This window comes from Phytophthora parasitica (assembly GCF_000247585.1).
Source record: "Phytophthora parasitica INRA-310 unplaced genomic scaffold supercont2.3, whole genome shotgun sequence".
In the NCBI taxonomy this organism is placed as follows: domain Eukaryota; phylum Oomycota; class Peronosporomycetes; order Peronosporales; family Peronosporaceae; genus Phytophthora; species Phytophthora nicotianae.
Genome location: NW_008648989.1, coordinates 542,396 through 566,055, shown reverse-complemented (window position 1 = coordinate 566,055; position 23,660 = coordinate 542,396). Strand labels below are relative to the sequence as shown.

Sequence of the window (23,660 nt, the reverse complement as noted above, 5' to 3'; positions counted from 1 at the left end):
ACTCTTCTCTCTCTTTTCCTATCTCTCGCTGGACCACACGTCTCCAAAGCGTCCTGGCACAGACTGCCGATCCATTACTTAATCGACATCACGCGCACAATGCCACTCTACATTAGCCAATCAGCTTTAGTCATTGCCCCAACCCTGTGTACGGACACACCAACTTGGTGTTCTATCGTCGAACGTAGCGGGACCAGATGGGGCAAGAAGCCAGCGGCCTTGGCGCATTCCACCTCCCGCCCATTGCTCCATTCCGCCCGCTTCCCACGTCGCCATGATGGTCCTGCGCGGCAGCTCCTCACGGCTGTGGCAGGTCGCAGGTCTCTTCCTCTTGACGAGCGCTCTGGCCTCGGCCAATACAGCTCCCTCGCTCTACGGTACGTCCTTATCTCGCGTCAATATGATGCGCATCAACCGTTTTAACCGATATGTAATACAGATTACAAGTATGATGGCACCACGACATACTGCTACTGGATGGACCAGGGCATGCAAGTGTCCAACTTCGACTTTGCCTATGTATTGGAGGAGGGAACGAACTCCGAGTGCCCGCTCACCGTCTCACTACAGCAGGCCACAACAGGCACCATCGTCGCCGGTAGTGAGGTCGAGTACGCCTTCACAGCCACGCTCAACCTCAACGACAACGTATTCAACCTCACACAGTTGCAGACTACCGTACCCGACCCCACCACGGGGCTCCCCATGCAGGTCGGCCATGCCAACATCCACACGTGCTCGCGCTCTACCGTGTGTGATATTTTCCGAACAGGCTCGAACCGCAAGATCGCGGACCAGGAAACGTCCAACTTCACCAGCTCAGGGACAACGAGTTTCCGCCAGAAAATCACGTACAACAGCGCAGGAGAACGCAATGTGTTCGCGCACATTATTCTCCCGCCCAAAGACTATTTGGAGGAGAGTTACCACTTCATCACGTTCATTACGACCAATGTAGAGGCCAGTACGACCAGCACTGCTGATGACGACAGCTCTGGGCTCTCAACTGGCGCTACAGTGGGGATGATTATCGGTGCTGTTGCCATTGTAGTGGCTGTCATCCTCTCCGTGGTCTTCTGGCGTCGTAAACGTCGACCCGGACAGGACACGGATCACTTTAGAAACAGCGGCTTTGGTCTACCGGCGTCGTACGTTGCGTCCAAGTCCAAGTCTCACCTGGACTGGAACGCTGAGCCTGAAGCGAGATTGACGTCGCACGGCTCGGGCTGGAAAGATTACAGTGCGGGAGACCGATCTCGTGGCTCTCGTGGCCCGGGTCTTAACGCCAGTGCCCTGGCCTTCAACGACCGTCTCAGTCGTCAGAATAAAACCGTGTCCTCCTCAGGGTCTCTGCACTCGAGTCGCGGTCCAGCTGACATCTACAACAACTACGACACGCCCATGCAGCGCTCAGCCGCTAAGTTCGGCTCCGCTAGAGATCCGTTCAACCGGTCGCAGTCCATGTATCCGGACGACTCCATGTATGACGATGGGGAGTCCAGAATCGTCGAAGAAGACCCGAATCTCGAGTACGGACGCACTCCTGACCTCGAGACGTTCGGGATCGGACCGGGAGGCCAAGGACCTTCATTTGAGAGCGAGACGTCTATCGGAACTTCGTTCGAGTACAACACGGACGACTCGCACTACAACCAGCCGACGTTCAACCCGCTGCTAAGTGGCTACGGCGACCGTGAGTCCGACATGTCAAGTATGGGCGAGACCGACGACTACAACATGTACGAGCAGCCACCACCTCGTATGCGTGGTGACACACTGGACGCTGTACTTACTGCCATGCCGGACGACCAAGGCAGTGAGAGTGGCGATCGTCCCAGCTCCGTGTCTTCCATTGGTACGGTGGACTTTACGCAAGACGAGCCTTCTGTTCGATCGGCTAAGCCCATTACTTTTGAGCCTCTGGATGAGACGTTAACTATGTCTGGTATCGCGAAGGCGAAGGCTGCCAACTCTGGCTTGGCTAACACCAACTCGAGCGAAAACAACGAGTTTGTTCTTCACGATAGCTCGGTGGATCTGGCCACTTCAAACGTTAGCAGCGACTACGCCAGCACCGTCAGCTCGGTTGATATTGATGGCAACAGGAAGTTCGACAATACGCTTAACAGCACCAGCGACATTGTGAGCAACGCAGACATCGTTAGCACCACAGACTTCGAGTCTAGCGTCAATACGGACTTCGCTAGTAACATCGCGAGCACGGAGTTCAGCGCCAGTGGCAACGGGGACTTTACTAAGCCGAGTAGTCACAGCGATGGCAGCTTCAGCAGTGGACTGGAAGGCTCGAGTTTTGACTCTGGACTCGAAAGCTCGAGTTACGGCACGGATGTTACTGGCAGTAGCTATGGTACCGGATTGACTGGATCGAGTTACGGTACAGACGTGACGGGCAACAGCTACAACACTGACCTGGCTGACTCTGCACTGGACGCGACCAAGACAGAGAACGACCTCAACAACACCCACTCGACCTACGACTTTGACGACAAATCTTTCCGTGCTTCCAACTCGTTCGCTGCGTCTGCATCAGACGATGACCCGACTGGCGAGGGCCTCCGCCCGAGACGTGTATCTTCAGCTGATGGGGAGAGCTACGAATTCTAAATTGGTTGGCTGTTCTAGAATTTGGTAGCCTCAAGTTTTGATGCGTTCGTCTGCGTGGTGAAGAAAGTCGCTTTCCAGTCGCTTATAGAGGAAAGATCGACATGGGGCGCAATGGAACGCCTACGGAGCTTAGTCGCTTCAGTTTCTGGTTGGAAATGTGGAGTTTTTAGTCGTGGGTCAAGATAATTCCGATGTGGAATATGGAGACGACTGCGCCGTAGCGTATTTTATTTTCTTTTTGATCTCAATTTTTCTTCGCGAAAGTTTTTCGGCACCGATGTTGGATATCCATGTTATTTTCTCGAGATACCAAGATCGGGAGCATGTAAGGACCTGAACACACGCTTGTCGTATTTAACTTTTTGAACACGAAACATGAACATGAAAAACAGTCTTCGCTTTGATAAGTTAATCGTGGATTTAAAGAAGTCGCAAAGATAAGCTCGGTGTATCCTATTAATACTGAGCTGTGCTAGTTCACTTGCTGACGGGCCAACCACCTTGAGGGCAAGTGAAGTTGGCTTAAGTTTTGGGATGAAGGAGTCAGAGGTCCAGTATGGAGAAAAAGCGACCAAAGTGGCGAGACCTAGTGTCTCTGCTTCAGGCTCACGTGGAACTTTCAGTTGTCGAAGATGGCGATTGCTAACAGGAAAGCCAAAAGATGACGAAGTTTTGAGCCACAAACCACGTGCAGCTACGGCCAGCTCTCGAATAGTGGAGCGGCCAACGACGGCTGCAGTGGATTCCAAGAACTGGGCCACTGCAGCGACACCTTTTGCAGCCTTTCTGCCGAGAGATACCATCGTTCCAATTACTTCTCGTAAATCTGTGGCTGCTGCTGTCTTGACCTCGACGCACCCACAGGAAAAATGTAAGGAATTTGATCGTGAAATGGCCATATGTGAACGCAAACACGTTAAGGCGATGGGGAGAATGACGACGAGAATTTATCGTAAAGGAGAAGAACACTCCGAATCAGTTAGAAGTCAGAAAACCCGAGAAAAGAAGACGATAAAGGACCAGATCTACCTGCCAGTTTTGTGCCAGACACGAACGGATGAGCCTCGAGATTTATCGCCTCGTATATCCAAGCTGCTATACTCGTCATCTCAACAACACACGTCTCAACACGCCACTCTTAACAGCATCCCAATACCAGATTCTTTAGCAGGAATGAAGCTTCTATCATCTCAGTTCGACGAACTTCGAGCTAGTCTCGAGAATTCATCGAAAACGAAAAGATTGTCAGAAAATTTATGGTACCCGACGCCACGACACCCAGCTAAGCTACAATCTCAAGACACTGCTAGCAGCTCCAGCAGTATAGAAACGCTTTTACTTCGGGTATTAGATCGACCATTAGCAATTTTGGACGGATACCAGGCTGATCACGAGGAAAACTCGAGCGACATGGACACAAAGTCTCTGGAAAGCAGAAGTGCCAATAACAGTGAAGCCGATTTGCAAATTCTACTTAGTGCACTCGACTCCTCCAGTCGAATCTCGTGTCAAGAACAAGCCCCACACCCTGCATCCAATTTTAAACCCGATGGTGGAGAGTCGCAACTTGAATACAATGGAGAAGTTGGGACAGAATAGCAAGAGCACCTCCATCGGTTCGATACGACCGAGTATACAGCAACACGATGTGGGCGCTGACGTGACGCTGAATCGTAAACAGAAGCCTGCGAGTGCGTACAAGTTCTACCAAAAGCTAGTTCAGGACTTTGACTCCTTAGAGCGAGAGATGGAGAGTCATCAAGAGCAACAAAAGCAACTAGAGGCTCAGTTAGAACGTGCAAAAGCGAAAATCCAAGCCTCGAAAGCTCAAGATCAGCAAGCGCAGAAGCTTCAATGGGAACGCGAACGCGATAACCAACTGGAAATATTCGTCCAGCAACGCACTACTATCGACAATCTCCGAGCTCAAACAGAAGAACTGGAGGCTCAGGAATTGCGTCTTCAAGCTGAGATGGAAGTTCTGCATGAGAAACAACAAGAAGCCAGCGAGACTGAAGCTCGTCGAATCCGTCGACTTGTCCATGAGCGGACGACACTACTCGAAGACGAACTAGCAAAAGGAAAATTGGATCTGGACTATATCACCCAAGTCGTCTCCTCTGCTCACCGTCAAGAACTAAAGCAAAATCAACCTGACAACCACGAGAATACTGCATTGTCCGTGAATAATCTTGTACAAGATGTTCAGGAGCGAAGACGTCGAGACTTTGAAGTGGCGGAATCGAATTTTCTGAATAGGATGCGCAGTTTCCAACTCGAAAAAGATGAGTTGGCTAAGAAAGCGAAGGAGTTGCAAGTGACGAAGAAGCGAGCGCTTCAGATCTTGTCACAGAATCAACAGCTCGCTATCAAAAGTTTTTTCGATACACCATTAACTGAGGAAAAAAGATCGAGTTCTCCATCTCTAGATTTTGGGGAAATTCTACAGTCGCTTAATCAGAGTGGATCGCAAGTGAAGCAGATCCAAGCTGTTGGTTCAGAGCGAAACTCTGGTCGCCGGAACTTTGCGGATGCTCTTCAACAAGCACGTGCCAATTTGGAGAGAGGAAGCAAACGTATTGAAGAAATTCAAAAGAATTTAGAGAGCCGAAAGATTGAAGCTCAAAAATTAGGTGTCTCGATTTCAGGAGCGATAGCTACGGGGTACGATGGAAAGTGGGGGATTGAGTCCTATTCTCCAAGGCAATATGAGACGGTTTATTTCGTGCGTACACTTGTGTTTTCGTGGATAAACACGGCAGTAGCAGAGGTTAATGCTGCACCAGATAAAGAACTCCTTGAATTTGAGGTAAAACGTTGGAGTGCTACTCATCGTAGTGTTGAGTATGATCGTGATCGAGAGAGGAATTTCAGCCTGGCCGGGTATATACTTGATAATTTGATGCGAGAAGTCATCATTGAAATCGCAGCGGACATTCGATCGGAGTTTGAGTGGAATTGCCATCGTGTTCGAGATACTATTACAACTGCTATCAATAATGTTTTGTTCCCAAGCGAGAAGTTTGTGCCTCCACAGGCCAAGGAAACACCCGCCAAATCTCAAGGACCTTTGTGGGCATTACGGTCTTCACTGTTCGAGTTCTCTTTTGATCATATGCGGACACTTCGAAATCGTCGAAATAATTCAAGTTCTATCGCCCATGTACATCAAACCACTTTGCCAGTATCACGACGGCAAGCAGCAACGACAAAACCCCCTCCCCCGACAACTAAAAGCCCAGCAAAAAAGATGTTCGGGCTCTTTAAGATATCAAGAGGTGGTGCAGCACTCGAAGTAAAGAAAGAAACATTAGAACAACCACAGGTTGTAATGTCCAAGCCTGATGCTGAAATTATCCCGTTTATTCCTTCGGACAGACCCACTTCGCCACCAGATACATTTACTACGACATTTTGGCAGAACCCGCAACTTCGTCTACGAACAATCACAATGCCGTCGTCACATGGTCATTCTTCATGCTTACAGATATCATCAACTGGTGACCTATTGATCTGCGGTACAGTCGACGGTGAGCTTATACTCTGGGATCTTCTCCCTGATCAGCCACTAATTATCCGGATGTGGTCACCACCAAAAGCCGAGCGTTCAAGGATTATTCGAGTGGTTTTAAGTCCCGACTCCCAACTTGTGATAGCGTTCTCCAGACGCAAAACCATCGGAGTTTTTGCCATTAACCCGACCAATACTACTTCCCAAGCCAAACCAAAACATGCTACGCACTCAGAAGATCGCTTTCCAGTTGATCCCAAGAAATACAAACCCCGCATTTTTGAACTTTTAATGCAAATTTCAGCAGCTGATGCGTTGGCCGAGCTGACATTCACGTCTGCACTGCATGATCGAGCACCAAATGCTGTCTCTAAGAACCCAGTAGCGAGTTCGTCAGCCGCTGAGTTGACCTGTGGGTCATTCTTCGCATCGTTTTCTCATACTGGAATAATGAAAGCTACCAGTATTTTATTCGGAGCTTCGACGGGTGACTTGTTAAAGATAAACTTGAATCCTCAGCGTGAGGATGAAGCTCAATGGGATATTATTCAAGCAGCATTTGACTCTCCTGGTCAAACTGATACCAACTCACTCAGCACAAAACTCATCCGACGCGAGTTCTTTCGAGGCCACCGACGAGCTGTTTTTTTCGCCTCGTGCATACATCGACAGAGTAGCGAGCTACAACCCACTGAGATTCTTAGTGTAGATCAGGACGGCGTCGTGTGTATCTGGGAGTACAAAGCAGCAAAATTCGCTGGATTCGGATGGTTCGAGCCAACTGTGAAGCTGCAGATGGAGTTAGGGCTTGACCAAATACAAGGTGAGATGTTGCAAGTCGCTCTGACACCGGATCACACACGACTCGTTTCAATGGTGTTCTACGCTGACCCGACGAAGAAGGAGGTTGCAGGAACTCTCCGTTTCTTACAGATTCTTACGTCATCAATGCGGCTCGATCGGGTACAGATGAGTACGAATTTTGTTGGAGGTAATGGTGCTCCTCGATTCGCACTCACCAAGAATTTTCTTCTGCTCTTGGCCAACAACGTCGTTCGAGTGTTTACATTGCGTACAGGAAAAGAGGCGCAACAATCTATCGTACTCTCACCTCCAGGTCAGCAACAACTTGTCTTCAACAATATTACGTGTAGCACCAGTGTCACACACAACAAACCTGATTCTCCTATGAAAACATCGAGAGGTAGGCCAGTCCCCACCACGATAACTTTTGTCGTGTCCGGCGATCAGCATTCTCGGCTGCTTGTCCACTCGTTTACTGCTTCCTCGTCACTAAGTTCAAATAATATCAAACACCTTCACTGATTCCTGCCATGATCATCTATTCTCCGAGTTTCCTTCTACCAGATTCGAGTGCCACACTATTAACTGGCATGTTTCAAGAAGTGCTGGTGTCTGGGCATATTGCGTCTGGAACGTACTGTCCTGTACCAGTCGAACGTACTCATCCACCACTAAGGGAGGGTTATCGCAGTCCTCGTTGAAGAGGAAGAACGTAGTGTTGGCGGGTAACGAAAGACGTAAACCACGCGAGAATACAAGCCCAATCCTGGCTTCTACGTTGTTCAGCGCTTCTTTCGAGTCCGTGATCACATTAATTGCGAGAATCCCGCCAGGAACAAGTAAACGCTTTGCTGTATGTAAGAAATCCGAGTCCAACATACCAAGCGGTGGCGCTCGCACACCGTCGCAGCTCTCTCCAGCCTCAACATCGATCACCAACATGTCAAGCACAGCATCCTCCTCTTGTTCGTCGAGGAAAGCTTCGCCCATTTTCTCGTGGATCACAAGTCTAGAGTCACGCTGTACAGCTGCATTAACTCCAAAACAGCGCTGCGCAATAGAATTCACTTGACTGCTCGGCTCGACAGCATCAAGCTGTCCAAGTTCCTGTGATGAATGGTGCTCCAGAAGGAAAAGCGGAAGCGCACACGCTCCAGCACCCAATACAGCTATACGAACCGGCTTATCTCGCTTGGGAAGCCACGCCAGAGGCAAACACAAGGCCCTGTGGACTTCAAGCGCCAATGTACTTCGATCAAACTCCGGCTCAGCCTCCGAGTTGGCATCCGGCATCTTGATAAGCGCCACTTCACTCTGTGTCAAGTGCAGACGGTCATTGAAAACGAAACTGCGCGTGGGCTTCACTGCTCCGTCAAAAAAACTGTCCAGAACTGTGACTTCATCGTCGTTGTATACAATGCGTCTTGAAAACTTGTCGAAGAATTCCGCTTTGTACTGCGCCACAAAATCTGGCTCGACTTCTTTCAAGTCACGCAGCATTTGCTGCAGCTCGTCGTACGTGAAGTTCTCGCCTGATCGGTGGATCTGCGACCAACAATAATAAACAACTGACATCAGTATTGTTATGTCCTCTAAAATGTATCAAGTAATTTCAATTCTCACATCGTGTAGAATGGTCTCCGACATGACGTCGTCGAAGGAATAGGCCGGAATGGTATCCTGTTTGTCCTCTTGAGTCACTTGGATACCTTCGCAGTCTGCAGCTGCAAGCTGCCAGTCATAATCCGATACGAGATGCTGTGGCCACCACGGAAACGTCCGACACTGGGTCGGTCTTGCTACAGAGAGAGGAACAAAAGTGAGCAAAACTTATAGTCCGGTCAGGGAGCATTACCGGATACCTTGATAGACTGAGCACTTGGATCCTTGTAAGAAGATGCACTGTTTGTCATCGGATGTTTGTTTCAGCACTAATTGCGTCCTCTTCTGTCCACCGACGTCTTCTTCTACTGCACGGGTGAATTTCCGCTTGAACTCGGATATTGACGAATGTGTGGCTGCAGCCAACTCCTCCACCTCTCGGTCGTTCACGCGCACGCGACCACCTTTACCAGTGCAACATTTGCCACAACCTGTACAGCGGAATCGAAGCCGGGCTTCCTCTCGATTGGCTGACCAACTCCGCAGTCCACGCACACGCAGCCCACGCGATGCCATGCCCGTTCAATTGCCAACGTAATTTTTGTGATTTCACTAATCACAATATTTGCTTGAATTCAAAAATTTATATTTCATTGGTTTGGAGTACCGCAAAAATAAATTACCACATAATACTGAAAACAATGAACTTTCTCCACCAATCAAAACCGAGCTGCATGTCATTGCTCAAGATGCTGTCTCGAAGTGTGCGGTGCCGGCGTCTCGCACTTCTGCGCTCGTTGCGCCAGCCGCGGGCAGGCCTAGCCACGCTCTCGATCCGCGACGACCGTATTGCTCTTTGGACGCAGGAGTTGGAGCGACAGCAGGCGACTCAGGATCAGGCTATCCAGGACGCTTTAACCCGAGCAGAGCCGCTAGACTTGGCTGTGCAGTCCCCAACTGGAGATACCTTCGCATTTAGCGGCGTTGCAGGTGCCTCCACGTCCATCGATGTGCTCAAACAGATGCACGAACTGGGATTACCCAAATTTCAAGCTCTAGCAGCCAAGAACGAGGACACAGGCGAGGTGCTGGACCTGCGAGCGCCACTACAGCGTTCGGGGACGCTGCAATTACTCGAGTATGATAGGATCTTAAAGTGTTAGTAACTTGCTCTCTAACTGTAAGTTGTTTGCTATGAGCAGCTTCTCGAGTGACGAAGGCAAGAGCGTCTTCTGGCACTCGTCGGCCCATGTACTGGGCCAGGCGCTTGAGAACAAGTTCCAGGACAAAATCCGACTCACAGATGGCCCACCACTTAAGGAAGGAGGCTTCTTCTATGAGATGTTCCTGCAGGACGAGCTTACAGTGTCTGAGACGGACTTTGCCGAGCTGTCTCGTAGTATTAAGAAGATCGTCAAGGCCAGACAGCCCTTCGAACGGCTCCAGGTGACGCGTGAGTTCGCGGACGAACTCTTCGCTTACTCGGACTTCAAGAGGGACATGCTACATAAAATCCCAGAGGGTGAGACCATCTCACTCTATCGTTGTGGCCCGCTCATTGACTTGTGCCGTGGTCCTCACGTCCCTCACACTGGTAAGTGGACTGTATATTGGCTGTGTATTGGACTATTATATGCTACATGCAGAAGAGAGCGAGAGAGCAACTGAGAGTTGATTATCTGCTCTCTCGGCTACATCGAGTGCTCTCCTCACTTGGTCCTATAGAAAACTCTGTCGATCGAACGACTCTCCACTCTCGCAGTGAGTGTTGGCGAGCTACACGTTGACACACATCTTATGCATTTGTCGAGTGAAATTCTACAATAACTAACCAACCTTCTTATCTGTATTCTTGTAGGCATGTTGTCATCGTTTGAGATCACGAGATGTGGTGCGTCACACTGGGAAGGCAAGGAATTACTTCAACGCGTGTACGCCATCTCGTTCCCTAACAATGCGCAGCTGAAAGAGTGGCGTCATCTGCAAGAAGAGGCCAAGAAGCGCGACCACCGTCTTATCGGACGTGCTCAGCAGCTCTTCATGTTCCACCCACTCAGTCCTGGCTCGTCGTTCTTCTTGCCTCATGGTACGAGAGTGTTCAACACACTAGCAGAGTTTATCCGCGGAGAATACCGTCGTCGCGGATACGACGAGGTCATCACGCCGTTGATTTTCAAGAAGGAACTATGGGAAACATCAGGCCATCTCAAGAACTACCACGACGACATGTTCATGGTGTCCCAGGGCATCGACACGGACGCATGTGAAGACCACGACCACTCTCATGATGAAGAAGAGTACGATCAGTTTGGACTGAAGCCGATGAACTGTCCCGGACACTGTTTGTTATTCCGTGAGGCCAAGAAATACTCGTACCGAGAGCTACCTGTGCGTCTTGCAGACTTCTCGGCGCTTCACCGCAACGAGGCATCTGGTGCACTTACAGGACTCACGCGCGTTCGACGCTTCCATCAAGATGACGCACACATTTTCTGTACGGCAGCTCAGGTGCAATCGGAAATCTCTCAAGCTCTGGACTTCATCAAGCACGTGTACGGCATTTTCGACTTCAAGTTTAACTTGCGTCTTTCCACGCGCCCGGAGAAGTACATGGGTGATCTCGAGCTCTGGGATGACGCCGAAGATCAACTGCGTTTGGCCCTGGATGACTTTGGCCAGCCCTGGACTGTGAACGAAGGTGACGGAGCATTCTACGGCCCAAAGATTGACATCGTGGTGACGGATGCACTGAAGCGACAGCATCAATGTGGCACGATCCAACTGGACTTCCAACTGCCGATTAACTTCGAGCTGGAGTACGATGGCGCCGATGGGGAGGCCCACACTCCTATCATCATCCACCGAGCGGTTCTAGGGTCGATTGAGCGCATGATGGCCATCCTAATTGAGCACACGGGAGGCAAGTGGCCTCTGTGGCTCAGTCCTCGACAGGTGGCTGTGCTGCCTATTGCTGAGGCACATCGTGAATACGCCCACGAGGTCGCGAGTAAGCTGCAGAACGCTACCACTCGAGGTCTCTACGTTGACGTGCAAGACGGCAGCAAAACGCTGAACAAGCGAGTGCGTGAGGCTCAGGTTGCAGGCTACAACTACATCCTCGTTGTAGGCGACAAGGAACAGGCTGCTGGAGAGGTAAACATCCGCACACGTGACAACCAAGTGCACGGCGCAAAGCCTCTCCAAGACTTTATCGATGACATCAAGGCCGCTATCGAGCGTCTAGAATAGAGTAGACAAAAGAGCATGCAAAATAAAAGTCTTTGGTGCTTTAGTGTATCGAGAAGTCCTCGGTCGGTTCAGGTTCTGGAGCGATGGAGAGTTCACCGACCACGAGCTGGTTAAGAGCTCGATTGCCATCCCAACCGCCGAAGAGGAAAAGATGAGGGCCAACCAGAGTCGATGTGTGGCCGTAGCGGTTTGCCACAGCTACGCCATACGCAGTCACACGATGCCACTCCATGTTCTGCACGTCCAGTACTCGCGCGTACGAGGAGGTGGTACGAAGGTCTCGTTCGTGTTGTTTCTTCCGTTCACGCTTCTTCCGCTTCTGTTCACGTTGGTTGTTGCTACTGACGAGACGTTGCTCTCGACTCTCTTGTCGAACAAGCTCGCGAAGTTGCTTGTCTCCCATGTACAGCGGCGTACGCTCAGTACCGGACCAGCCACCAAGCATCACTGCTAGCTCAGCTCCACTGCCAGCGCCTGCAAGGTTCAATGACTGGCCGAATGTGCCGGGTGGGTACTCACCGACAAGTCTGGGACGACTCCAGGCCATCGCTGCAACGTCGAAGACGTACACGTCCTTGTTGTACACTGGCAGTGTATCGGGTATCACAGTGTATCCGCCGTACAGGAGGAGAGATGGCGGACTGTCTTCGTTGTTGGAGAGCCCTACCATCGACAGATTTTGGCGTGCAGTGGGTGGTTTACCCGCACATTTCGGTCGACGCCAAGTGAAGGTGGTCGAGTCGAAGACCCAGAGATCATTCATGCTCTTCTTGCCGTCCCAACCACCGAAGACGAACATTTTCTCGTCATCTACCGACGCGACTGCGTGACCATAGCGACCAGCAGGACAGTCCGTGGTCCACTGCACTTGTTGCCAAGCCATGGCGTTCAGATCGAAGAAGAACATGTCTCGAAAGGCTTCGCCTTGTGCACCGCGACCTCCGAAGACGAACATACGCTCGTTATCGTTCAACAGTATTGCTGAGTGACCGTATCGTGGAGCTGGTAGCACAACTGCATCAGCTTCACCTTCATCAACCCGCTCTCGACGTGGTTGTTCCTTTGGGAAGACCACCTCAGCCCAAGACGAAGTTCCAAGATCTAGGCGATGCAAATCGTTCAGGTACACAAACCCGCCTGCACTACCGAAGTAGTGACCTCCAAAGATTAACAGGTGAGTCCCTGCTAACACCGCTGAGTGGCCACCCCGAGCGCTCGGCGGTTTACCTTCCAACGAAGGCACCGACCACTGTAGACTCACTCGACTCGCTCGACTAGCCAATGCATCGCTCTTGCGACGAGAGCTCACAGCTAACTCCTCTGGACCTTCTTTCATTGGGGTTCTGCTTTAACGAGACGACTTAACAAAGCGGCGCCTCACTATGGTCTTGAAACGCATTGGCGACGACCAACACCGTCAACTTCGATAATAGCTGAGGTCTCTTCCTCCAAGAGTCGATATGCAGCACCCGTAAGACGACTTGCAATTTCCAACGCCGTCTCTAAGTGCTGTGATGTACGTTGTGCCTTGCATGGTACACGTAAACGAGAAGTACCTTGTGCCAACGCCATGAACACCACGGCGTTATCAGCGAGATGTTCATCAACACATGTGCCACTCTGGACGTACTCGCTGAGCTTCGAACTCATCTGATCGGCAAGAATACTGGCGGTAGACTCATTCACGTTAACCGTACGGTCGAGTGAAATGATCCCGTTGGTTGCAGTCTCCAGCACGACAAGGGAAGAGACAGCAGTTTTCTCCTTTGCTTTAAGGACTTTAGAAGCCTTCTTCTTCTGGTTTGTAGCTGCTGTGGTCTCCACGATACATTCCACTTCCAACTCAAGATCTTCACTCAGTCTAGTGAATGTCTGGGTAATGGCTAGTTTCAACGCACTCGCGTAATGCTCTGCCATCTTTTCGTTCGCCGAGGAGCCACATGCTGTCACTCGAATGAATACATGGCGAATAGATGTAGAAGACTCGGTAAAATCGATCGATTGCAGCGTCTTCTCAGCATCGACAGGGTTCACAGAGACCTGCACTTGACCACTGGGACCACCTCCAGGAAAGAACATGCGCTTGGATACTTCTAAATTGTAGTTGAGACCAAAACGTGCAAGGAGGGAACGAAGAGGAACCTGCATGAAGTCTATCGTCGGGCTAAAGCCAACGTGTGTACCACCACGTAAGCTTAATTCCGTCGAGCTGTCGCGGAAAGTCAATACTGGGAATGCACCTTGAAGCATCAAAGAGATACTGCCACCGGTACGTGAGGCGGCACTAAAGGCCCCTCCTTTAGCACCAGTCAATAGCGCTGATCGTGCATCGAATGTGAGATCTGTTGAGTTTAACCGCGCACCTGACAGTTTTCCACCAGCTGACAAAGCAGCCACCAGCTCAATCGTACTCAAATGTTGGTTCCTTAAACCGGGAGCCTTTCGGTTCGCACGGATGGAATGCACACGAACAATACGTTGCGTCACAGCAGCTAAAGCCGTCGCGACACGGAGCAACTGCCCTCCACCTTCTCCATCTCCACCGTTTAATACAACAGATCCTTCAATTTCCTGGTTTTTCAGTCTGCATTTCAACAGGTGAAGCCGTCTTCTCGTCATTGACTTGTTCACGTAGTCGAAAGAATCGTCGAGCATTTTCCGTCGTAGCTTTTGCCACTTCATCTTCAGAGATGCCGTAACAACTTGCTAGCGTCCGCACTACAGCCGCAATATCTTTCGGTTCACACCGTGCACGTTTCTTCTGCCTACCAACATTGTACGGGTACATGTATGGTGCGTCGGTCTCAATCATAAGTCGATCAAGTGGAATCCTTGGCACCATTTCTTTCACTACAAGTCCCCGTGGCTCCATACATACAAAACCTGTAAGGCCAATGTAAAAACCCATTTCTAGGTACTTCATCATCTCGTTCTCATCTCCTGTGAAGCAATGCACCACTGTTGGAGGCAATACTCCGCTTTCCACAAAGGGCTGGAGCACTTCCACCAATGCCTCATGAGCCTCTCTCTCATGTACGAATAGCGGCATCTTAAGTTCGCATGCCAGAGCCACTTGGGCCCTGAACGCCTTCACTTGGGCATCTCGGGGACTGTAGTCACGGTTAAAGTCGAGTCCACACTCGCCCACAGCCACCACCAGGTCTCTGCCTTCGCTTGTGATGATCGAACGTATCTCAGCAATAGTGGAGTGCTCATCGAAGCTCTTGGCGTCGTGTGGATGCACTCCCACAGTCGTGAATAGCGCCACACCTGAAGATGCAGCATGGTGCTTGGCTTGCAGCAGTGCGGAGCGGCTCTCGTCCACGCTGGTGCCTGTGATGATGATGCTGTCTACACCCGCCTGCTTAGCTCGACGCAATACTTGATGAAGGTCCCGACGGAACTGGCCGCTCGTTAAGTTCGCACCGATGTCCACAACGCTCCGTCTTGCCATTGCTACAACACTGTGTCAATCCGAAAATGGCAATCTCTTTGCGTATCAAAAATGTCAACCCACACTTAATAGACCATCACTCAGCGACCCGAACCTATGTACAGAACACTAAATAGGGCTTAGAAATGGCTCCCTCTTTCATTCATTTCAATTGACAAGAGCCATCATGTCGGTGTCGCTGGACCAGTCGGCGGATGCTGAGTTCCTGCGCTTCGTGGCGCGTTTCTGCGGCGTCAACCTCGGCTCGGCTGCATCAGGCCGCCTGCGTGTCCGTCTGGGCAAGACCACGGAACTGTACGAGCCCTCGACGATCGCCAAGTACCTCGCGCGCTTGGCCGATCGCGAACATGAACTGCTGGGCCAGACGCCTTTCGAGCGCGCTCAGGTAGCCATGTGGCTCGACTTCGCGCGTGGCATCCAGCGCTGCCCTCCTTCCGCCGCACCTATTCACTGGCAGGTTCTGGAAGCCTCGCTGCAGCAGAAAACCTACCTGGCAGCCAACCGGGTGACACTCGCGGACGCTGCGCTCTTCTACACGCTCTACACAGCCGTGAAAAGCTTCTCGCCGGCACAGCGCGACCAGTTCGCCAACCTCGTTCGCTGGTTCGACCAGGTGCAGCACACGGTGGGCGTGCGGGGCTTTCGTAACTTCGACGTCATCGACCTCGCGCCCAAGCCCATCGCCTTCACGGCCTAGGAAGAAACAACGACAGGAGGTTCAAGTAGATGCAGAGACAGCAATGGACACAACAGAGCTTAATCTGCAATAATAGGCACGGGTATCCCGTTGCTCTTAGTTATGAGCGCTACGCTGATGAATCAAAATGTGTATATAGCTCTATTCTCATGGACACGGTTGGAGATCTACTTGGTCTTCCGCTTCTTATTGGCGGATTGACGTTGCTGCTTCTCGCTGATCTTCTTGGCCAATGATTTCTTGGCTTCCTCGCCCTTACTCCAGTACTGACCATCGCGTTGACGGAAGCTAGCCTTGGGTGCGCTTCCAGCCGCATCCAAACTGATCAACACCATGCGGTCACCGATCTTCATGCCACTGCGACGAGCAGCAGCGAGAGCTTCGTCCTCGCTCGAGAACTCGACGTATCCGAAACCCTTGAGCTTCTTTGTGTGGTTCCAGATAGGCAAACGCACACTGGAGATGGTACCACATGAAGCCAAAGCTTGACGAATGGTGTCCTCCTCAACCTCGTAAGGAAGCTGCTTGATGTACACCGTACGACATCCTTTGATTGCCTTCTTGGTCGCGTTCTGGTTCTTCTCCTTCAGTGCCATCTCTACAGCACGAGGAGCTTCAGCTCGGCTGATCGACAGGTAGCGGTTGAACAAGTACTTTCCATCAAGTTTAAGCGCCTTCTTCAGTGCAGTCTCGTCGTCAAACACGACGTGAGCGTAGCCGCGGGGCTTTCCAGAGTCCTGGTAACGCGGCATGCGCACCTCACGCACTGTACCGCAAGACGAGAAGTGCGTAACCAAGTCGCCTTCATTGGCTTTGTATGGGATTCCTTCCACGTAGACCGTGGCCTCCGTCTTGCGGTCAATCTCTTCTTTGAGCTCTTCATCCTTTTCTTCCGGCTGCTCCTTCTTCTCTTTCTTTTTATTCTCCTGCTTCACGGGAGCTGCAACTTCTTCCTCATCAGATGACGAGTCCTCCTCATCGTCGGATTCTTTCTCGTCCTGCTCTGGTTGGGATTCGGTCTCATCTTCAGGCTCTGCCAGCTTGGGGGCAGGTCGGAACATCGCGTTTTCTACCTCGTCGTCCTCGCTATCGCTGCTGCTCTCAGCAGATGAAGAAGACGACGAAGAGGCATCGGATTCAGCGGCCTTCTCGGCGTCGGCATCGCGGCTGCGCTTCTTGCTCTTGAACAACGACGGCGCCATGGCTGCAACAACGAGAACTTGATGGGCAACGATAATGACGCTTCAAAGTGCTGCCAGTCAATTTATCCCAAGATGATTGGTTAAAAACCCACTGGTCTTATTTTCTGCGAATAAGAGGACAGGGGGACATTGTACCACATCAAACGCATTTTTTTTACGACCAGCATGAGCTCGGACGAGGAGGAGGTGAAGTTGTATAGTGCGCTGGAGCGCAACAAGAAGCGCCAGATGATGGGTACGTCGCAAGACGCAGTCAATTATCTACATGCTGATATCCTGATCACCTCCTAAAGCCTTCTACACGCTGCGTAATATCGTTTCAAATCCTAACATTGCATTTTTCTACCATGTGCAGTATCGCTTTCGTCGTCATCCGACGAAGGAGACGACGACGAAGACTTCGAAGACTTTACGATATTGGAGACACCCACCAAGAGACGACGACAAAGTGCGTCACCTGCTCAGGCCAAGAACGGCAAGAGTCCATCTAGAGCAGGTAATTCCAGTGACAGAGTGTGACAATGTCACCTAAAGCTGACCGTGCTTTTTATTTACTGCAGGGAGGAAACTACTGAATGACAGTGATGAAGACGACGATGATTTGTACACACCCAAGGAACGTGAGGCAGAACGTTTAAGAAAACTACGATTGGAACAAGAAATCCGCCAGAAACTGGAAAAGGACAAGGTACTGAACCAGACGCGAGCCATTTTGAACAAGGTATCGACTACAAAACGACAGACGACTGTAAACAACATGGAAGTCATCTCGCTTGACTCGGATTCCGACGATGAGAGCGACGAAGTTGCCCCAGTTGTACCCGTTGCACCCCCACAACAGCCCGTTGTCGACAAAGGACCGCGGATCATTCTGCACATTCGTTCCAACGGAGGTGCTGTTGACGAGATTGCCATTCACAATGTAAGAATGTCCAGGTTGTGTTGCTACTCTCTTTGGACCGAATTTAACCGTGTAGTTTTTTTTGTCTGCAGAAAGATACTTTCGAGCAGTTATACATGAGTTTTTGCGAGCTGCATGGACTGCCACGATCGGCTATCAAGATGACACTCGATGGTGAGGCTCTACCACTTACTGGAACTCCGGCAAGTGAAGATTTGGATACAGGTGACATTATTGAAGCCAAGGTGGACTTTTCAAAGCAGAACGAGGCCAACAAGAAGAAATACCTGCGCTTACGCCTTGTGGTGTTTGGCAAGCGGTCGGAGGTCTTCAAGATTGATTCGGTACGTAAGAGACACCTGATCACTTTACCACTTTAACACTAATGTGGTTCTGCACAGACTGCGACGGTGGCGAAACTGCATGGGAGCTACTGCCAGCGACATGGCATCACCAACCCAGACGATGTCGTTATGGGCATACAAGATCAACGACTTCAGCTGAGCGAACGCCTTAACTACTACGGACTGATCGACAATGACGAGATTTTGGTGAAAGTCAACAACTACGTGGCTCCACAGCCTCAATCCCGGACCATTGACCTCCAGCTCCGATTCCCGGAAGGTGATAAGGCTACGCACCAAGTTGTTCCAGTACGTTCCTGCTTGTCTGCTTGGATTTCGTGTGGTCTGAATGAACGAGTTACTTTGTTATATAGACCTCAAAGGTTGAAGCTCTGTTAGTAAAGATCGCAACCGAGAGAGATTGTGAAGTATCCAACATATCGCTCATGATCGACGGAGAGAAAATGTCAGCATCACAAACCTTTAAGGTCAGTGGCTGAAACGTTAACCCCATGGCATTTCCGCAATATGTTTATTAACTCACTATTTGTTACCTTGTGACAGGACTACGACGTAGAAGGTGGAGAGCTGATCGAGGTCAAGATCGTGTCTTGACCATGCGAGTTTTGATAACGTTTTCGAAGTACGGCGGGCCTGTAACATATCCTTATTAGCCATCTACTCGACAACTTTTCCTTCATCGGCTTGACCGAATTACACCTCGACTTGGTCCGCAAATGACACCGATCTCTGTTGTTTGTGTTTGACCTTGGATAGCAGCATCATCACCATCAGTGCCAATATATGTGCTGCTAGTATTCCTCCATACCAAAACGGGGCCCATGGCGTGTTCAATTTGAGGAACGGGTAGGGCCAAAATCCTTTGGCTACAGTTCCATGAACAATCCACGCAAACACAGCGTACACCGACGGCCAGCCCATAATCAGCGGCAACGCATCTCTCGATACCAAATGTCTCGTAGCAAAGAAGTCCATTTGCAGCAGCAACACATTGGCCCCATGTTGGCAGTAGCTCACTCCGTTCAAGATCTTCTCGGGATGTCCGGTCTTGATTGCGTACGGGTACAACACCGTCCACACCACGACGCAGATAAGCACCGAAGCGGCTAAGCAAACGTCCAGCAGCAGTTCCAAGTCGATCCAGTACAAACCACTGTCTCTAATGACCCTCCTTCGCCGGGCGAAGGGGCTGTCAGTACCATCGTCACCTCCGTCCACCAGAGCCGTGTAACTTGCCGTTCTCTCGTCCAATCGACGCTGTAATTGGCTTCTGGTGCGCCATGCAGCCCCGAAGAAGTATGTTCCCTGCAGTATGAAGTTCCACGACGTGTAGAAGACCAGACAGCGGCCTCCGGAGCGATAGACGTCCCATATTTGGACCAGCAGGAAGAAGGTCGCTACTCCAGCCCGAAAGGCCAACAAAGCTCGCAACGACCAGCAGCTGCGAGGCTGTAGCAAAGCAGCAGGCTCACTAGAGAGCGGACGGGAGTCCACACGTCCAGAGCGACGTGTTGCCAGCCAAAACGACGTGCACAGCGCTGCCACAAGCTCCGCAGCCACCACAAGCGTCTCCCATTCTTCCCGGTTGACAGTCATCGTTCTTTGGAGTGAAAATGAGCTGTGATTGGATGAAAACAAGTTGAAGTGCACTTCAACTGGCGAAAACAGCGGGGGTTTTGCCTTGTCATTTAACCCGCGGATAATGCCAGCAAAAATGGCAAATGATGGCAACAATTTTAGATGAAGATTCTTGTCATTGTGTAATTTACTGATTGGCACTCAAGTGCTAAACGCGATGGCGGGAGTTCTGTACGTGGCGGTGGTGTCCCGCATGCTCGACTTGGCCGACACAGCGTTCCATTGGTTGCCGAGTTATCTACGAGGGTCCTCGACGAGACGCAGTATCTACACGCCAAAGGAGGACTCGATCGCAAGTGTGTACGCTGGAGAAGCGACTTCGCGAGCAACTGCCACTCCGCTCATGCCCAGTGACACCCCGCGAGCTCCCAAGAGAAACTTCATGAGCAAAACGAACGTGTCGATGTAAAGCCGTGGCCCTTTGTCCGAAAATGTGGATTTGAACGTAATGAATGACATTTGACTTGCTCTCAAGATTTAAGAGTTGCCGATAGACAGGAAGGATGATGTCCATTTCCGTATGACAGCCACAATTCTAGTCGCTTCCAGCACATTTTTCGAGTTGCCCAGAAGTTTGAGAACCTCCTCACATCGATGCGTTAGCGTTCCACCACTTGAATGTTCCTGTCCAGTAGCAACTTGGCGGAAGAATCCCAAACAAGCTCCACGTTTGCCTTCCCAGTACTCCGGGTCGGGGTCTACTCTCTCCAACACGTCGAAAGCTTTCGCCGAGTAGTAGAACTGCTGAGTTTTGTAGCAATCATTTGCAATCTGTTTCAATAGTGCAAACGCAGTCTGCGAGTTCTCAATCTTGAGATAAATTTCCCATGCCTGTGCAGCACGGTCCATGCGGATATAGCAACGAGAAAGCCAGCCACAAAGTACGAGTTGGGACTGTAGTTCAGGACTTTGAACTCGCAGTAAAACTTCTTCAGCTTCACGATAAGCACCAGTTGCTGCTAATGATACGCCATAGTTCCAGTTAAAGGCGTCATCGGCACTCAAATACGTTGCGATAGAACTCAAATATACGTTTGCATCGCTGGATTCCTTACGTAATATAAAATACGACGCCATACACTGACGGCCTGGAATTGTGTCACAATCATCGGGCGAAGACCCGGCAGCATGGAAATATTTCTCAGCTAGAAAAATATGCTCCTTGGAGTGAGTCTGTTCTCCAATAACTGCGTGCAATACTCCCTTAATTGCACGGTCGGTTGTGGTTTGCGGCTCCATATCTTCCATTAATGCGAACGCTTTGTGGTATTCACGACGTTTGAGATGAAGCAAGACCAAGTTCAGTTGTGCCTCATCGAGATGGCCCACTAAAGAACTCAAGACTCTTTCAGTCACTGCTCCTAGACTCTTGATACCATTCGCTTCGCGATCTGACACGCGGAAGATGGCGAGATTGTGCCTCATCACATCGGTAATTGATAATTCGGAACGTGAGTTCGCAATATCGAGAGCTTCCTGGGCGCATGGGTGATTTGGGAATCGTTTCACGTAGTCATCAAGTATAAATTTTGCCTCTCTTGCACTATACAGTCGATAGTTGCTACTCGCTTTCAAATTAGTGGCAAAGAAACTGTCTGGATGACCAACCAGGTATACTGCCAACAACTCCAGAGCGACATCGTCGTACCCCAGCCGGAAGTAACATAGTGCTAGATACACATGCAAAGCTGAGCAGCCCTCTTGACTGCCCTGTTTCGATTCTGAAATCAATCTCTTGTAAATTTCCGCAGCTTCCTGGAAATTATTCTGCGCAAAGCTCGTTGCAGCCAACGCTAGCTGGTCCTCCACTGAATCTCGAGAAAGCTGCTGATATCGATCTAGTAAGGTCTTCTCGCTGTGTTGTCGTCGATGTGCTAGCAAAAACAACAATCGATTGCACAGGGCACTTCTGGAACTGCTCAGAGCCGCGTGTTCAGCGTCTTCGAAGTTTTGCAGATAGAATAAGCAACACGCACGACTTAGTCGCCAACTCTTTAGATCTGCTGCAGTCGCTTCATTCGATGCTGCTTCGATCAACTGCTCGAAATGTGACAATGCCTCGCCGAAATTTCCATTGTGAAAATGGCAATACGCTATCCACCAAGTGTTTAAACGCCACGACCTGAGACCTTTAGCATTACGAACCGAGTTTTGATCTCCATCCTGTCGCTTCAGAACCTGCAGCAGCGTTAGCGCACCGACAAAGTCTCTCCTATCAAGGTAAGTGTCCAATTCAAACACCGTGTCTTGTTGTGGCTTCTTTCGCCGAGGTTGCAACACCCTACCACTTGATACAGTTTGCTTTGTTTTCCTCGCCACATACATCATAAACGTCCGCTGCCAAAAGTCACAGTATCCACATTATGAGTTATATTTTCAGAAAAATTTTCACTCGTTTCACTTGTTGCCCTTTGTCTCCTCGTCTTCAGCTTCACCTTGTTGCGTCTTGCTCTCCGCCCTGGCCGCTTGTGTGCGATAGAATTGCGGTTGAGACAGAGTCGTAAGTCTGGTATTGCTGCTGGTATTCGTATCGGCCGTCGCACTGCGTGCACCAAACGTGGTAAATAGTGGTGGCCGTCCTTGCGATGTATCGCCGCTCTTGGCCTCTTCATCTGCTGCGTCAACCGTAAGCGGGATCTCACCGGGCGACGGCTCTGAATGCTCATTAGACGCCACCGACAACTGCGAACTGCGACGATCGCTGCGCAGCTGCCCCGCGTCTATCGAGTCTTGCGACTGACTAGACCCCGACAGGTTGGAGCGCTCGACGGCGTAGCGTTCTTGTACATTCTTTACCTTTTCGAACCGCTCGCCCATTTGTCGGTGCATCTGACGCGCTTCTTCAACGAAAATACGAGTCTCGCGATTGCATTGCGTCTGCAGTTCAAGCTCTTTAATCTGCCTCTTGGAAGGCGGAGTGCTGCGTAGATATTTACAAAAGAAAGCAATTAGAGCACAAGCATTCTCTGTAGTAACAGCAAACGTACGTTTGAGATAGGGCGTGCTGCTGGTGTTGAAGATCCAGCTCTTGTTGCTCAACTTTGCGTTGACGCCTTAGCTCTTGAATCTGAAAAGAAAAAGCGATAAAAATGTGTCAACGACACTGTAAATACGATAAAAGCTAATACACTCTTACCTGTGCTACCAGATCGACAATAGTTCGTATTTGCTGAGGGTTCTTGGGGTCGTCCAGTATATGGTTAAGTGTCGAGCTCAGAACGTTCCGTTCATGACGCATCTCCTCCAGTTTCTTCTTCGCATCTTCATCATTCTTGGCCAGATCAGCGGCAGCTTGCTCCTTCACTTTCTTCAACTCTTCTTCGTGCAACTGCTTCGCCTTCTTTAACTCGTCCTCGTGAGTTTTTTTCAGCGTCTCGTTTTCTTTACGCAAAGTTTCCAACTCCTTTTGCGCTTGCTCCAATTGCTCGGACTTCTTGTACCGGGCCATAGAAACTTGTAAGGAGAAAGTTTTCAGCTCATCGTATTCCTCTTGAAGCTTGACGAGCTTGCTGTCTGCAGCTGGCACCTCAGCGCGACGCCGTCTCTTACCGGCAGCTCTAGTCGATGAGCTACTGGACTGTTGCGTGGCTTGGGTATTATCCTGCTCACTAG

The 23,660-nt window shown here is 50.4% G+C and overlaps 14 protein-coding genes across 17 annotated transcripts; 7 read left to right on the top strand and 7 right to left on the bottom strand.

Annotated features, from left to right (window-relative positions):
* The first annotated feature begins 176 nt into the window (after positions 1-176).
* PPTG_01344 (hypothetical protein) lies at positions 177-3,284 on the top strand. The gene is made up of 2 exons (XM_008894593.1): positions 177-377; positions 440-3,284. The coding sequence occupies exons 1-2, from the start codon at positions 275-277 to the stop codon at positions 2,623-2,625; spliced, it is 2,289 nt and encodes a 762-aa protein (XP_008892841.1). The 5' UTR covers positions 177-274; the 3' UTR covers positions 2,626-3,284.
* Positions 3,200-4,029, top strand: PPTG_21039 (hypothetical protein). The gene has a single exon (XM_008895491.1). The coding sequence runs from the start codon at positions 3,683-3,685 to the stop codon at positions 3,791-3,793; it is 111 nt and encodes a 36-aa protein (XP_008893739.1). The 5' UTR covers positions 3,200-3,682; the 3' UTR covers positions 3,794-4,029.
* Positions 3,803-7,612, top strand: PPTG_01343 (hypothetical protein). Its single transcript, XM_008894592.1, has one exon. The coding sequence runs from the start codon at positions 4,175-4,177 to the stop codon at positions 7,460-7,462; it is 3,288 nt and encodes a 1,095-aa protein (XP_008892840.1). The 5' UTR covers positions 3,803-4,174; the 3' UTR covers positions 7,463-7,612.
* Positions 7,187-9,147, bottom strand: PPTG_01342 (hypothetical protein). Its single transcript, XM_008894591.1, has 3 exons — positions 8,803-9,147; positions 8,564-8,739; positions 7,187-8,485 (listed from the first exon to the last, which is right to left on the bottom strand). Exons 1-3 carry the CDS (start codon positions 9,116-9,118, stop codon positions 7,475-7,477), a joined length of 1,503 nt encoding a protein of 500 aa, XP_008892839.1. The 5' UTR covers positions 9,119-9,147; the 3' UTR covers positions 7,187-7,474.
* Positions 9,148-9,269: 122 nt separating this feature from the next.
* PPTG_01341 (threonine-tRNA ligase) lies at positions 9,270-11,846 on the top strand. Of its 4 annotated transcripts, none has more exons than XM_008894587.1 (3): positions 9,270-9,680; positions 9,745-10,136; positions 10,401-11,846. In XM_008894587.1, exons 1-3 carry the CDS (start codon positions 9,277-9,279, stop codon positions 11,789-11,791), a joined length of 2,187 nt encoding a protein of 728 aa, XP_008892835.1. In that variant the 5' UTR covers positions 9,270-9,276; the 3' UTR covers positions 11,792-11,846. The 4 variants fall into 4 exon arrangements, with proteins under 4 accessions (XP_008892835.1, XP_008892837.1, XP_008892838.1 ...); XM_008894589.1 differs by having other exon boundaries at positions 9,745-10,303; XM_008894590.1 differs by having other exon boundaries at positions 9,745-11,846.
* On the bottom strand, positions 11,832-13,127 carry PPTG_01340 (hypothetical protein; the record flags this gene model as incomplete). Its single annotated transcript, XM_008894586.1, has 1 exon — positions 11,832-13,127. The coding sequence occupies one exon, from the start codon at positions 13,125-13,127 to the stop codon at positions 11,832-11,834; it is 1,296 nt and encodes a 431-aa protein (XP_008892834.1).
* Positions 13,128-13,171: 44 nt separating this feature from the next.
* On the bottom strand, positions 13,172-14,473 carry PPTG_01339 (RNA 3'-phosphate cyclase; the record flags this gene model as incomplete). The annotated part of the gene is made up of 1 exon (XM_008894585.1): positions 13,172-14,473. The coding sequence occupies one exon, from the start codon at positions 14,471-14,473 to the stop codon at positions 13,172-13,174; it is 1,302 nt and encodes a 433-aa protein (XP_008892833.1).
* Positions 14,474-15,399: 926 nt separating this feature from the next.
* On the top strand, positions 15,400-16,119 carry PPTG_01338 (hypothetical protein). The gene has a single exon (XM_008894584.1). It carries the CDS (start codon positions 15,412-15,414, stop codon positions 15,940-15,942), a length of 531 nt encoding a protein of 176 aa, XP_008892832.1. The 5' UTR covers positions 15,400-15,411; the 3' UTR covers positions 15,943-16,119.
* Positions 15,987-17,192, bottom strand: PPTG_01337 (hypothetical protein). Its single transcript, XM_008894583.1, has one exon. It carries the CDS (start codon positions 17,142-17,144, stop codon positions 16,110-16,112), a length of 1,035 nt encoding a protein of 344 aa, XP_008892831.1. The 5' UTR covers positions 17,145-17,192; the 3' UTR covers positions 15,987-16,109.
* Positions 17,193-17,309: 117 nt separating this feature from the next.
* Positions 17,310-19,004, top strand: PPTG_01336 (hypothetical protein; the record flags this gene model as incomplete). The annotated part of the gene is made up of 7 exons (XM_008894582.1): positions 17,310-17,379; positions 17,500-17,640; positions 17,705-18,066; positions 18,138-18,389; positions 18,447-18,698; positions 18,764-18,877; positions 18,954-19,004. 7 exons carry the CDS (start codon positions 17,310-17,312, stop codon positions 19,002-19,004), a joined length of 1,242 nt encoding a protein of 413 aa, XP_008892830.1.
* On the bottom strand, positions 18,828-20,024 carry PPTG_01335 (hypothetical protein). Its single transcript, XM_008894581.1, has one exon. The coding sequence runs from the start codon at positions 20,004-20,006 to the stop codon at positions 19,104-19,106; it is 903 nt and encodes a 300-aa protein (XP_008892829.1). The 5' UTR covers positions 20,007-20,024; the 3' UTR covers positions 18,828-19,103.
* A 181-nt stretch (positions 20,025-20,205) lies between these two features.
* PPTG_01334 (hypothetical protein) lies at positions 20,206-20,457 on the top strand (the record flags this gene model as incomplete). Its single annotated transcript, XM_008894580.1, has 1 exon — positions 20,206-20,457. The coding sequence occupies one exon, from the start codon at positions 20,206-20,208 to the stop codon at positions 20,455-20,457; it is 252 nt and encodes an 83-aa protein (XP_008892828.1).
* PPTG_01333 (hypothetical protein) lies at positions 20,430-22,373 on the bottom strand (the record flags this gene model as incomplete). The annotated part of the gene is made up of 1 exon (XM_008894579.1): positions 20,430-22,373. One exon carries the CDS (start codon positions 22,371-22,373, stop codon positions 20,526-20,528), a length of 1,848 nt encoding a protein of 615 aa, XP_008892827.1. The 3' UTR covers positions 20,430-20,525.
* Positions 22,374-22,445: 72 nt separating this feature from the next.
* PPTG_01332 (hypothetical protein) lies at positions 22,446-23,660 on the bottom strand (the record flags this gene model as incomplete). The annotated part of the gene is made up of 3 exons (XM_008894578.1): positions 23,185-23,660; positions 23,036-23,115; positions 22,446-22,968 (listed from the first exon to the last, which is right to left on the bottom strand). The coding sequence occupies exons 1-3, from the start codon at positions 23,494-23,496 to the stop codon at positions 22,446-22,448; spliced, it is 915 nt and encodes a 304-aa protein (XP_008892826.1). The 5' UTR covers positions 23,497-23,660.